The sequence below is a fragment of the Ambystoma mexicanum genome, chromosome 5p (assembly GCF_040938575.1).
Source record: "Ambystoma mexicanum isolate Mex_15411 chromosome 5p, UKY_AmexF1_1, whole genome shotgun sequence".
Classification (NCBI taxonomy): domain Eukaryota; kingdom Metazoa; phylum Chordata; class Amphibia; order Caudata; family Ambystomatidae; genus Ambystoma; species Ambystoma mexicanum.
Window position 1 is genome coordinate 971529674 of NC_090930.1, and position 14166 is coordinate 971543839.

At 45.1% G+C, this 14166-nt stretch overlaps 1 protein-coding gene across 1 annotated transcript in view; it reads right to left on the minus strand.

The window, feature by feature from the left end:
- PAK1IP1 (PAK1 interacting protein 1) overlaps nucleotides 1–14166 on the minus strand; it is a 322418-nt gene that overhangs the window by 249620 nt on the left and 58632 nt on the right. Inside the window, exon 6 of the mRNA XM_069613439.1 lies at nucleotides 4864–5009. Coding sequence (XP_069469540.1) covers nucleotides 4864–5009 — 146 coding nt within the window. The remainder of the gene's footprint in view (nucleotides 1–4863; nucleotides 5010–14166) is intronic.

Here is a 14166-nt window from a genome sequence, read left to right on the forward strand (position 1 = left end):
GACATGTTGTGGGGGCTACGTATTCTGCGTACGCTAGAGGGGTGATCACTTGGGTGGCGCCGCACGTGCTGCTCCAGGTGCTTAGCTCAGAGGGCAGAATGGTGGCGGTGACAGGACTCCTGGAGAACAGGGAAGTGCATATCATAAATCTGTACACCCCCAACCATGATACAGCGGCTTATTTTAGATACCTTTACAGCAAAATTAGCCCCCTGGTTGGGGGTGTGGTGGTGTGGGGAGGGGACTTTAATTGCACCCTGAATCCCAAAATGGATGGGTCAGTCGACAAAGCGGGGAAGCCGGCGCCGGCGGCCAAAGCACTGGGGACATTATTAAAAGATCTGGGCCTAGAAGACGTGTGGAGAAGGTTGCATCCAATGGATAGGCAATACTCGCACTATGCAGCACCACATGACCTGCACACGAGGCTAGATTATGTGTTCGTAGCGGCTGAGATAGCGGGAGAAATGGTGGGAGCGGAATACAAGGCCCGGGTACTATCTGACCACTCGCCGTTGGTGGTAGAGTGGCGACACCAACCCCCCAGAGCGTGGATCCCGACATGGAGACTTAGTACTGAGGCATTACAATATGAGGGGTTCCGGGAGGATTTGAGGGAAGCCATCGAGGAATATTTTGATATAAACATGGGCAGTGTGTGCTCGGTTGGAACAGGATGGGAGGCGTTCAAGGTGGTGGTGCGTGGAGTAGCCATTTCGAAATCTAAAGGGCTCCAGGGGGCATTGAAAGGGAACTTCAGGAAATGGAAAGGGAGCTGGAGGGCCTCACGCGACATGAGGATACCGCCCGGAAGAATAGCGATAAGATAAAAGACCTACAGTTAACCTGCAGTGGACTCTGGGGTAGGCTATGTAGACTGAATTACAAGAAATACACGGCGAGGCTACACGCAGGGGGCGATAAGCCGGGCAGATTGCTGGCCTAGCTGTATAAGAGTGAGACGCCCCCCGCACAGTGATCAGTGAGATAAGGTATGAGGAAGGTCGCATCTGTAATACCCAGGAGGGGGTGAACGAGGAGTTCCTCAAGTTTTACAGACACTTATATGAGGACGCAGGGGAGGATAGGAGCCGAGACATACTGGACACGTTAGAGGACATAGAGCTGCCCACCCTGGACGACCTAGAACGCGCGGAATTGGACGCCCCCTATCACCTCGGAAGAGCTGGAGGTAGCGATCCAACATTTGCCCACGTGTAAGGCACCCGGGATGGACGGGTTGCCTAGCGAGTTTTACAAGACATACAAACAGGAGCTGCTTCGGCCACTGCTTGCTATGTTCAACGAGGCCCATGAGCAGGGGGAACTGCCATTGTCCATTCGCGAGGCGATGATCATCCCACTCCTAAAACCAGGCAAGCCGGCCGCGGAGTGTGGGTCTTACAGACCCTTGTCTATACTGAATCAGGACAGCAAAATACTTATGGCAGTGCTGGCCAATAGGCTGAAGAGGGTGATCGGTAAGCTGATACACCCAGACCAGACGGGATATGTCCCCGGCAGGAACATCACAGATAACCATAGGAGGCTACACCATATCATTGACCACACTGAGGAAGATACGGGTGAGCTGGCCATCGTGTCGCTAGACGCGGTCAAAGCCTTTGACTCGGTGCGATGGCCATGGTTGAAAGCAGCCCTGAGGGGATACGGAATGGGACCTGGGTATATCAGGTGGGTTCAGTTGTTATACAGCACCCCGGTGGCGAGAGTTAAAACAGGATCCATAATCTCAGATACTTGGCAACTCAGCAGGGGGACCAGACAGGGATGCCCCTGGTCGCCCATGCTATACATTCTGGCATTAGAGCCGCTGGCAATATGTCTGAGGCAACAATACAGGGAGGCGGGGATTAGTACAGTAAGTGGTAGACACCTGGTATCGCTGTACGCAGACGACATGCTCCTTTATCTGCGCTATCCGGAGGAGAACTTGCAGTATGTGCTAGAGGTGGTGGACCGATATGCCACCCTCTCGGGCAGATCGGTGAACCCTAGGAAGTCTAGTCTGTTCCCCTTGGGTAGATACAAGAATGTCCCGTTACAGAGGCTTCCTAGCCTGCCGATACCATGGCAGACTGAGACATTTAAGTATTTGGGAGTAAATATTTACCACAGGATCGAGGCGGAGCACCAACATAATACAGAGAAAGCAATAGAGGGGGTCAAGGTTTGATTCCCAGGAGCCTATTTGTGAGACTTCATAGCGTGTGCAGGGGCTTCATATGGGGTAACTCCAGGAACAGAGTGGCCCTGTGGAAACTCCAGAACCCATCTGACATGGGGGGCATAGGCCTGCCAAATTTTGAGCTTTATTATCTGGCAGGGCAGCTGCTGTATGTGGCCAGGTGGCTGTCGACTGAAGACTCGGCGGAAGCCAGGCTTCTGCGGGAAGACTCGGCCCCATACTTTTTGAATGAGGTGGTGTGGTTACAAAAGAAACTGGTGGGAAGAGGGCGGCTGTTGAGGCTGGGCTGGGAGGTTTGGCGCAGAATGTGGAGAATGATGGGTGACAGAGCCGTTCTCTCAGCAGGTCTCGCTGGTAGCACTATGCGAACGACTCACAACTGTTCGAAGCGGTCCGTAGATATTGGGAACCGGTGGGCCTGGCCACCCTTGGGGACATATGGCAGGAAGGGGAGGCATTGGAATTTCAGAGGTTGCAAGAAGAGACAGGGATGCATAGAGGCCAGTATATAACCTACGCTAGGCTCATGAAACGGGTAAGGGAGAGATGGCCGGAGACAGTGCTAGCGGATGACCCTGATGCCTCCCTGGAAATGATGTTTCGGAGGGCGGGCATGAGATATCTAGAATATACGAGCTTCTAATAGCAAAGGTAGGGAAGGAGCTGCTTCAATTGAGGCAGGACTGGGAGGAGGAAGTAGGAGGACCCATGACAGATGGGCAATGGGAGAGAGCCCAAAGGTACCATAAAAAGGTATCCCGGAATGCGAGACTCCAACAACTCCAATTGTATGTCACTCACAGGGCTTATTTGACTCCCGGGAAAATTGCAAGGTTTGGAGGCTCGGCTACGCAGAAATGCCCCAGGTGTGGAGAGGTGGAAGCGGGGCTGCTACACATGTTCTGGACTTGCCCGGAGGTGCACAGATTTTGGGACGAGATTAAAAATAAATTGGCTGGTGGGGGAGTGGAGCTGGACGTGGGATCAGCTTGGCCATGCATGCTCGGGATTTTTCCCAGGCCACGGGATTTAAAGCACATAAGCAAAATGAAGGATTTAGCCTACATCCTGGCTAAGCGCAGGATCGCAATGGGTTGGAAGGCGGCCCACAGACCTAAGGTAGAGCTATGGTGGACGGACCTCCTCAGATGGGCGGAGGCGGAATCAGTAGTTTGGTTTGAAGCAGATACTAGCGGGGGGGGGGGGGAGAGAGGAGGAAGTAGGGCCCTTGTTGGCCTGGCGGCAATTGATGACCTCTATGGCAAACCCTCACCAAGACAATAGCGAATCAGAGGACTCTGATGAGTGCACAAGCACTGCAATACCTGATAATGCTCCCATAGATGACATGAGTGAGCCGGCTCTAGTTTGTGGGGTGGGAGGGGGGAGGACGGAGAATTATACTGTATAATGTGATGGTTTGATGCGGATTATGTACGTCCTAAACAGTTGTAATGTATGTTATTTTGTTTGGTTTTATTGAAAATAAAAATAATTTTAAAAAAAAAACTTTGTCTTCCCCTCCCTTTTAAATAACTGGAGTGCCATTTTGCTCCTACTTCATTTTGTGAGCCTAACTTGTCTAGAAATTAAGGGAAGTGGTATGGTGTATTTATGATTGTGATTCTTAACTTGCTTAGAAAGGTGAACTCTTATACAACTGATAAGTAAATAAATATATATTCTTTTACTTAGTAACCTTGAGTCAGTGTTTGCCTGAATCATAGTAATTGCTGTCCTTTGTGTAACTATTTGTACTGCTCACTTACTCTTGAGATAAGTCTGGCTGCTCCGCTACTGCTACCACCATAAGTGTAGTCCAGACTTGTACCAAAGGTGAAATTTTACTGTCACTTGTAGTCATAATTGTGTGTAGTGTTCCCAAAGGGTACTGTATATAATTCTGCCTAACAAGTCTGCCAAAAGGTTCCCACTCAGGAACTGCCAAAAAAAATCCTCAAGTCCAGTAAAAAGTACTGGGGGACTAGTATGTGAAGGGGATTTTACATAAAAATGAAAATATGCCCAACACTTAATAGTTGACCCTGTATTTTAACGTTAATAGTTAGACACAAATGTTCAAATTAAGTAGATGTACTTACACTTAAAATTGGGTAAATAATTTCATAGCAGGTTTTTTATTTGCATTCTGGCACATGTAGATTTGCCTTTACCATTAAAACTGAAATGTAGTACCAGAAAGCAAAGCAAGAAAGTAAGAGCTATCAAACTAGACAGCGGATGTAAAAAAGTGCAACATGTACCGCCGAGAATTGAATGTAACATGTCTGCAACAGCGCCCTGATGCCCTTGGGTTTAGGCGCTATACACATGTAAAAATGAAAAATAAATAAAACATTGACCATCAAATAGGATAAATAATTACATGGGATGTAAAGATAGAATGCAAAATTGCCCATCAAATAGGAGAAATAATTAACACTGTCAAACAAACAGCCGCAATCCCAAATTAAGGTCTTAAAAGAGGACGCTTTTTTGTACAACTACAACCTAGGGGCGCACTCGATCTCAACACCAAAGTACAGATGCTCAATTCTTAAAACGTGCACTCCAATGGCTCGGCACCATCTAAGCAAATGATAATCCTTGCAGTTTATGCTTCCATGCCGATATAATGTCATGTCTGAACGCACCGTGACGAACTGAATGGACGAAATCCTCCTTTCGTGTGTGATGGATCCAATGACAGAGGCCGTTTCCAGCTTGTAGATGTCTGCCGTGTTATTTGCTACCACGATATACTTGTCGCCGGTAGGAGACCACCGCACTATGTGTGCATCTGAATGGAAAGAATAGAAATATTTTGACTGCTGTCTATAAACCCTACCTCAAACTTCAACTTCTGAAATACATCACAACGGCCACTGGCAACTTCCAAGAAACCGTTCACATGCATTGTCATATATGTATTTACTTGATTATTGCAATGCCACATTTTTATTAACATGCTGTGCCACATAATGCTTATTTGCTGACATTTCAAGGTTTACAATTTGGTTAACAACGCGTCAGTTTGTATAATGGTCGATAGAAATCTAAAACAAAAAAAGTTTAAGCTTTTCTGGGCGACGCTTAACAAAATGTTATGGTTTTGGACCGATTTTTTGTAAAGATGGGATCCATTTTAAATACCCTAAAAGAACCTCTCAAACAGAAATGAATGATGAACTTAGAAATAAGAACGGAGATTGCCCACCCTATAACAACCGTTTTTGCAGCAATGTTGAAGCTTTTTTGTGGGGGTTAGGGGAGGCACCCCCATAACCTTTCTCACATTACCCTACCCTACCCTCCTCCACTAGCCCAAAGAACGGCACCAGAATTATTGTTGCTACGTGTGGTCTGCGAAAGCTAACAGAAGCACTGCTTTCCCTTTCAGCATATTCGTGCCCCGTGTGTCTGATAAAGATGGCCTTCTTGACAGAGCTGTCCTACCACATGTGGCCACCGGTATATTTCACTGCACTTTGCCCCAGCATTCCTATGGGGTCTAGCTCCGATTCCCTCATTCTAGCACCTCCCTACACCACCACCTTCCATTGTCACTCTTGCGTCCATTATTTTACCACCCTCATCCCCACCGCCCCCCTTCCTGCTGCGATAAAAAGTGGTAAATTATCCAACCCGAAAATGTGGCCAGTTGGCTGCAGCCAGATGAGTGGATACTGATCCGGCAAGCATTCTTTTAACATCACTAGGCTGGCATAACTTAAGACCCTATGGAGTAAGTAGAGGGGCTTTGCACTCTGCATTTTCTTGGGCATGGTTCTCTACATGCCTTGGCTCACCAAGTCACTGCGGAAGGCTCAAAGTCTGGCCCATAAGCACTTTTCGAACAAGCCTTGGGTTTTGTTAACCATGACAAATGAAACCAAAAAATACGAGTAGTTTTGCTCACTTTTCAGGGAGCTTTTGCAAACTTGCCAAATTCGGATTCCTGACAGATAACCACTCCCAAATGATGTTGGGGGGGCCTGAAGGAGGCATAAGGGCTTTGCTGCATATGTTTATTTGGCAGGGTTTCAATATGCCCACGCTCACCATGCAGCAAGTCATTTCCAGACATACCCACCTTTGTGCAGAGGACACCTCTCCAGTAATCGCTCCTCTTGGCGCTGCACCCCATAAAATACAGTTCAGGCCCACGATAAATTTGGCCCAATTATACACATAGCTGCTCCACATTTTCCTTCTCATGCCTTCCCGTGCATCTCATCTATCCCTCACCCCAACTATCTACCCGACTTCGCTTCTCCCTACCACTACTGAATATTCCATTATGTTTCTCTGCCTCTCGGATAGATAAAGCGCTTCAAACCCATACACTTTGGGGGACGGAGCTTTACCAACTCAAGAAAACATAACATGTCGGCATGAAAAGTAATTTCCTTTAACTTACCAAGAAATACTGATATTTGGTTTTTTGAAAGACACTTGAATTGGAACTCTCAAGCTGCACGGAGCTGAAAATCATTAGGAATCATTCCATACACGCATACAACTAGTCAGTGGTTGGGGGTGGCACCTCAATGCCACACTCAATATGCCTGTTGCTGTGGGTAGCTGTTGAGACTGGGGCGGGGAAGGGGTTGAGGGATCGGGGGTAAATCAGGGCCACAACCTACTCCCTGTTAATGACTTTTTACAAACCAAGGAATCATTGCAACTCCATTACAAGTGAACCATCTAAATTGTGTTCCTGTTGTGTAAATAAGATAATTTGTACTGAAAGGCGTGCAAGTTAAAAGTTGGTTATGACAATTTCCTTTCATGCGACTTCTTAAACTTAATACAATACTTAAGACTTTGTCTTCATCCAGCCGCCACGTGGTTCACACCTGTATGGTGGAAGGCTGTGCTTAAGATGAAAAACACACTTAAAAAAGGGACTATTATTGGGTTTCATTCCCAACAGTATACCGTAAGTTTTTCACACAAATTGTTAGGTTACTGATTCTTTTCTTTTTCATGTTACCTTCTGTATAACTGTAGCTTACTTGCCCTCCAACCAATCTTTCTATAGTGTGGCGACTCATCCTAGAGAACGCCGATGGGCCACTTATCTAGGGTTAGGGGATAGATGAGAAACTTGCCCTATGACTATCGAAACACAGATACACTTCTTGCACACATAAAAGGCGCAACTCCGATATATGACCAACTTCTGTGCTAAGCCCCTTACAGGTGAAATTTAATTTCCCTGAGTTGGCAATTAAAAAAGGCTATTTTTATATAAAAAATGTATTTAAAAAACGAAATCTCTCAACGTTAATGGAAAACTACTATTGTAACTTCCTGAATCATAACTTTCCAGTTGTTGGTGCTACTAAAGTGATTCTCTCACTCGCAAGTGTTATGGTATCCACTTGCGTAGACCTCTAGACCTTGCCAGTGGTCCTTCACTTACAGTAGGTCTATCCAGGCCTACCGGTTTCAGAGATATAATAGTTAAATCACTTTTTTCAGGGCCACAGCACAAGGGTGCTGCCACAAAAACAACAAAGTCGAGTTTCTGCATTGTCTCTTCACTGCACCTGTGCATAAGAGAACGGGGATGGCGAAGGTGGAAACAGGAAAAAACAATTTGTCATTATCCTCTATTGTGTCTATATGTGCATATATATATATATACCTCTAGGATTTAAGTATGCTCCTTACCCCAATTGCGTGTTTTGCCAAGCAGTTTAAAATCAGAAAGCTATTTTTCTGTGTCAACGGGCGAAGTTTCCTTGGCGTCCAGCTGTAACCTAAGAGGGTACATAACGTGGCTCTTTCAGGTTGAAGCATGAGGGGCTATTTGAATAAATCAATCTGTTTAAAACGAGATCTATAGAAGTGCATTTTTTGAGCACTGACCAACTTGTCAAACAACTGGGCTTCCAGTTTTTTCTCAAACCCCTATCGTTAAGGACACAGTGGGATCAGCTAAAATTAAATGGCTCACCTAGTTTCTGTTTGCTGTAGCAGTAGACTGCTTTGCTCGTTCATTAGATATTTGCGTTACCACCTCAACATGTGGGTATAATGCAGTTTGACTTCCGCGGTCGTCATATCTTATTTCAGTGCGTGCACTACTCGTAGTGTCAACTCGCGTTTGTAGTTTTTCAACAGAATGCGTGTCGGCCATCACTAGAGGGATAGTGTTTCCACCGCGTATGTGTAAAGAGGTGTAGAGAACGCATGTTTTCAATGAACTAGTGCCCCTAATGTCCAATTTCCGATCTGTCATTTGCAATGGTTAAATATATTATGTGCCTCTTCTGCAGCTTTTTCTCAATTGAGAACTTGAAAGATATGTACCCCCCCCCACCCATCTTGTATAATTTGGGGGAGGAAGAATAACTACACGCTCAGAAAGTTTGTTCACTCATTCATTTAGCTAAACAACGAGTTCATTAAGCTACTTGCCGATGTTAGGTAATTTTCAAGCAATCTAGTCGCAGAGCTTTCTGGGACTGCGAGTGTGTCATACCGGTCAGTTTGACAGAGAGGGTCTAAGCCGAGTGTGCATTTAGTAATGTTTTCTCTGGGCTGTTCAATAGATTTTTTCCATACGTGTTAGTTTATTAAAACGGGTTCGTTTTTTTACAACGTATAACAGCCTCCAGATTGAACAATTGAAAACGGCTGTGATGGTATTGCTGGTTTCAGTTTTTTTTTACCATGTTGCTCTAAGGTTATGTCTCTGGGAATGTTACTTGCTTTTTTTATTAGCTCGTTTTATAACCCACTTGGGATAGCCCCCCCCCCCCCACTCTGTAGTTTGTCTGCCAGTTTGCTTGATTGTTTGTTGTAGTCACTTGGCATGGAACAGTTCCTCGTATATCTAAGGAACTGTCCAAATGGGAGGTTGTTCCTCAAGCTCGATGGATGGTAACTATTAAATAATAGTGAAGAATTGCGATCCATTGGTTTGTTGAATACTGTACCGCTAATGAACTTGTCCGCAGCACTCAGATTCAGATCCAGAAAACACACTCCTGCTGCTATGGGTGTCAGTAAATGTTAGGAATATGTTTTGATCATTTAACCAGTCCATGAAGGTGCTCCGTTCCTCCCCCGTTCCATTGAAGATCATCAGCACATCATCAATGTATCTGTACCATGGGCTGATCTTTTCAGTGAAGGGATTGTGTTCACTATACATGGTTTTATCTTCAAAATCTGCCACATACAAATTTGCCAGACGCGGTGCAAATGTTGCCCGCATCGCAGTTCCAGATATTTGTTCAAAAAACTCATTTTCAAAAAGAAATGAGTTCTTGGTTAAGGCGTTCTCAGCCAATTGCATGATGAGGGATACTGGTGTGATTATTGGTGGGTTCCTGTTCCTATTCCTTAGTACCTGTTCTATAACTTGGAGGGTTGCCATTTGTGGTATCTTGGTATAAAGGGAGTCAATGTCTAGGGTCACTAATAACTGACTCTGGATTGAACTGTCAGACTTTTGTCAAACACAAAACTGCTGTCGTGTCTTTTATGTATGATCTCATTTTCACAATCTCTGGTTTTGAAAAGAAATTCGAGTATGGACACTATCCCAGAGGAGATAGGTCTACCCGAAGGTGGATTTTTCCTTTGTGAATTTTAGGTAAGGCGTAAAACGCCGGCCGCGTTGGTGTAGTAGTGATGAGGAATTCACTTTTTCTTGTGGCTATGTCCTTCGGCCAGAGCTTCCTCAATAATTGTGGTGTTTAGCTGTTGCATATTTTCCATAGGACCACTCCCAAGTCGAACTATAGCTGTGATGGTCACCCAGAAGATCAGTCACCATTTTCTTGTACTTAACGGAGTCCATTATTACTGTCACACCACCTTTGTCGGCAGGTTTTAAGACAATGTCATAATTGTCGGTTAAGGATTTAAGCGCCATTCTGTCCTTCTTTGAGAAGTTATTAAAGCTCAGAGACTGGTTCTGCTCTAATTCATCCATTTCTTTAATAGAGCTTTTTCAAAAATTACGGACTCTGGGGTGATGCCATTTGGAGGTGGATAGAATGTTGATTTCTTCTTCAAATCAGTAGCCCCATTGTCTTCTATTGGAGTGTTATTTTCGAAGAATTGTTTTAGTCAAATTTTCCTAGTTGTGCTATTTCAATCGGTGTCTCAAACGGATCATGTGTCGCCGTTGGTAGGAAGGATAGTCCTTTTTTCCAAAATCCTGTATTGACCTTAAGTACAATTTCTGATAGATTGACCACTAGGGAGGCCGGGAGGCTAACATCTGGTTCTTCTTGTCGATTTTGTACCAAATTCGGGTAGTCATTCCTGTGTCAGACTACCTGCGGTTCATTCCCATCTCCGATTCCCAGTGAGCCCACACGATCCCCCCTCACAATGGGTGTGGTGTATTCTGTAATAAAGGATGTCCGTACGTGCAGGTAAGGTGCAGGTAAGTCTTTAATGTCTCCAGATACAGATTAACATACGGAGAACAGACACCGGCTTCCCACCCGGCAGGCACACTCCAACCGACTCCTGCAGAACACTCGCACGTCACACCCAAGTCATAACAATACATTCCACGAGCTTGTGCCTTCCATTCCATTACAGATGACACCACAAGCACAGATTACAACACTTCTCCCCCCTTCGGTTAGTCAAAAATTAAAGGAGACCAAGCCTAACAGCTCAAAAATGCACACCATGTGGCCATCATGACGTGCACTCCACAACACACCCAAAAAAATTACAAAGCCCACAATACTAACGCTGCCAACAACATCCACACTGCCGTGAAAGAAGCCAATGTGCCAAAACACTATACGTGAAAAGAACCCAAGTGCCAAGACACGTGTACCTTACATCACTCATTCATCCAACCAAAACCCACCTAAACACCAATCCGAACAGCACCACAGAACACCCGTTCAACACCATAGTCCCTACACCTACAACCCAGGACTAACGTACAAGGACACCAACCCTTACACTAACCATACCCGAGCTGCCCCTCGGATAACAGGCCTGCCACACCTGTCACTCAAAAGCAAACTAACGCCCACAACCAACCGTGCACTATTCACCTTCTGCCCCAGGCTGCCACCCCAGAGCCTCCAGCCTCCCATACCAGAGCACCACCCATAGGAATTGAACCCACCCGGCCGTCCAAAACCCACAAGCACCACAAACAGTCCAGCCACCACAGAAAACCACAACCAAACACCCACTGGCAAGAAAGAAATAATACCAACTGCACTAGACGCTTCAACCGACACAAGACCCCACAACAACTTGCAAGCCACTATGTCAAAGCAACGCAAGGCTAAAACTGAATATTAACACGAAAAATCATTTGGCAAACACCTGAAGTGAATTAACTCCTCAAACAGCAAAAATCACTATCAACATGAAGTGAAGAAATCCATGACCCTCCCACTCCATAGACCCACCCGACCGCCTACGGAGTAAAAACAAAACGCCGAACACTAATCCTGCAGCAAACAACCTGAACCCAAACAAAGGAGGTTATGAACGGAAACCGCAACCTGCGATGACCCAAAATGTGTGCACTCGAAACACCAACACCAAAAACACGAACCTACCCCGCGCTGGGAGTAAAGAAGTACTCGCACAAAAACACTCACAGCCCATACGCATCGTACGTGCAGGTAAGTTACAGGTAAGCCTTTAATGTCTCCAGATACAGATTAACATACAGAGAACAGACACCAGCTTCCCACCCGGCAGGCACACTCCAACCGACTCCTGCAGGACACTCGCACGTCACACCCAAGTCATAATACATTGCACGAGCTTGTGCCTTCCATTCCATTACAGATGACACCACAAGCACAGATTACAACATATTCCATCCTCGGCTCTGTGTGACTCGGGGTGATTGATTTTGCCACTGGTTCTGCCAATTTCCTCAGTTTTTGTTCTGGACTTTGCCTTGACCCCTGTGAAAAGAAAATCCCAGATTCCCATTGGTACCAGCATTATTTGGGTCCACGAAGCAGACATTTCTGTTGGCTGGTTTAGTCATGGATTGATTTGTACTAGACGTGCTAGGTCCACTGTCGTCTGAACTTCCACTAGAAGAATTCCAGTTATTCGACCTTTGGCATATGCTGTAGCCTCGTTTCTTAGAAAAGGCATTAGATTGTTGACCACTTGTCTCATTGTTTCTACTCTGATCATCATAGTATGAATCCGTGATGTATGGATACACTTTTTCTTGTGTAAATATTGCAAGATCTTTTTTTTGGGTTCAAGATCTTTTTATTGAGGTTAAACTCTTTAGAGTATTTTATGGAGGAATCCAGATCTTCCAAACGCTTTACAATTTGCAAGAACATCAGCTGTTTTCAACAATCAATATTTATTGTTTAAGTGACACTATATTGTTAATCAACAGAATTGCTGTTCTGTGCAATGCTTATAGCCGTAGAAAACGATGCACTCCATTTCCGGCTGGCGTACATATTTTTCAACGCTGCAATTGCTGAAAATAATGATGTTGTGCATGCACTTCATTTAAAGTTGAATAATGGCACGTGTAGCTGCTCAAGTCATATGCGTGACAGCCTTTTGAGGAATTGTCTAAAAGGTGCTCTTGCATGTTTGTCTCGTTTCCTTTACTGTAATGTCTACCGATTTTAAACTGCCTCTCATACATTTAACTCATTAAATATTCCATTTGTGCGAATGTTAATTTTTTAACCTGGTCTGATAGAATATATCAAAAATAGCATGTTCAATTTAGGAAAGTTAACACATACATTCTGTGCGCAGCTAAACCTGCCATTTTTAATGGCACGTGTTCAGGTATTCTGGTTCACAGCTCTTTGATGTGTTAAACCTTAAGGATTCTCTTATGCACACAGTGCTTACATTCAGTGCTAGAAATAGCAATTATTAACTGTGGGAGCCCACAAGCGAAGATGGGGTGCGGGGGCGGGGCAGGGGGCAATGGCGTGATATTGTGAATGAGATCGAAGCCCCCACCCCCATAAATAAAGATTTCCATTTCAGGAGATTAACACCTGGAAAATAACCCAAGAGAGGAAGAGTGGAGTGTTACCCATGATGTTGTAAGCAAAGTACAGAAGTTGCAAAACTTTGAAGTCTACAAAGCTTGCTTAAATATTTTCTGCAGAGTGCAATCTTAACAAGCATATTCACATGCATCCTGACCAGATTTTCAAGTGTTCTAGTGGGTAAATGTCCTGGCTTTCATCCACAGAACATGTGTACGAATCCCGGCTTTGCCAAACAAAAGCATTATTAAAAACAGTTAAAAAAAAAAAAAACACTTGAAGGGGTATCCGAGATCCCTGGAGCCATATTTTGCCAGATCTCCGATGCAGGGAAATTTGCCCCAATTACCAGCGCTGCTTACATTGATGATTTCAAGCTATATTAATGAGCAAAGTAAGAATGGCTATGTTGTGAAAATAAGGAACAAGTTACTTAACTGTAACTGTTGTTCTGACGCATGGGTCTGGCATGGATTCGTATGCTCATGAATATTCCCCGTCGTCAGGCTGGGAATCCTTGGTAAAGAAAAAAAAAACAGTTTCAGTTTCATTTCCGAACTGTCTTTCTCCTAACAACCAATCACTGGTATCTGGGTCATACTGCCCCCAGCCAATGACTGCCCTCTACCTAAGCCCCTCCTATGGCAGCCATCTTCAGATTTGGTAGCACGGAAAGTGGCAGTAGGAACAAGCGAGGAGCCTCAGAGGGGTAGGCGGGAGGGTTCGCATGTGAATCCATTCCAGACCCATGCTGGAGAAGAAGAGTTACATTTAAGTAACTTGTTCCTTCTCCAGCATAGGGTCTGGCATGGATTCACATGCTCGTGAATAAAGAATACATAGCAGTACACACATGCACAACCACAGGAGGTGGCAAGGCTCAACATTAATCTCTTACCTCCTCACCAGGCTCACTTTCAAGCAAACAGGTTGCGCAGCACTGCTTGGCCAACT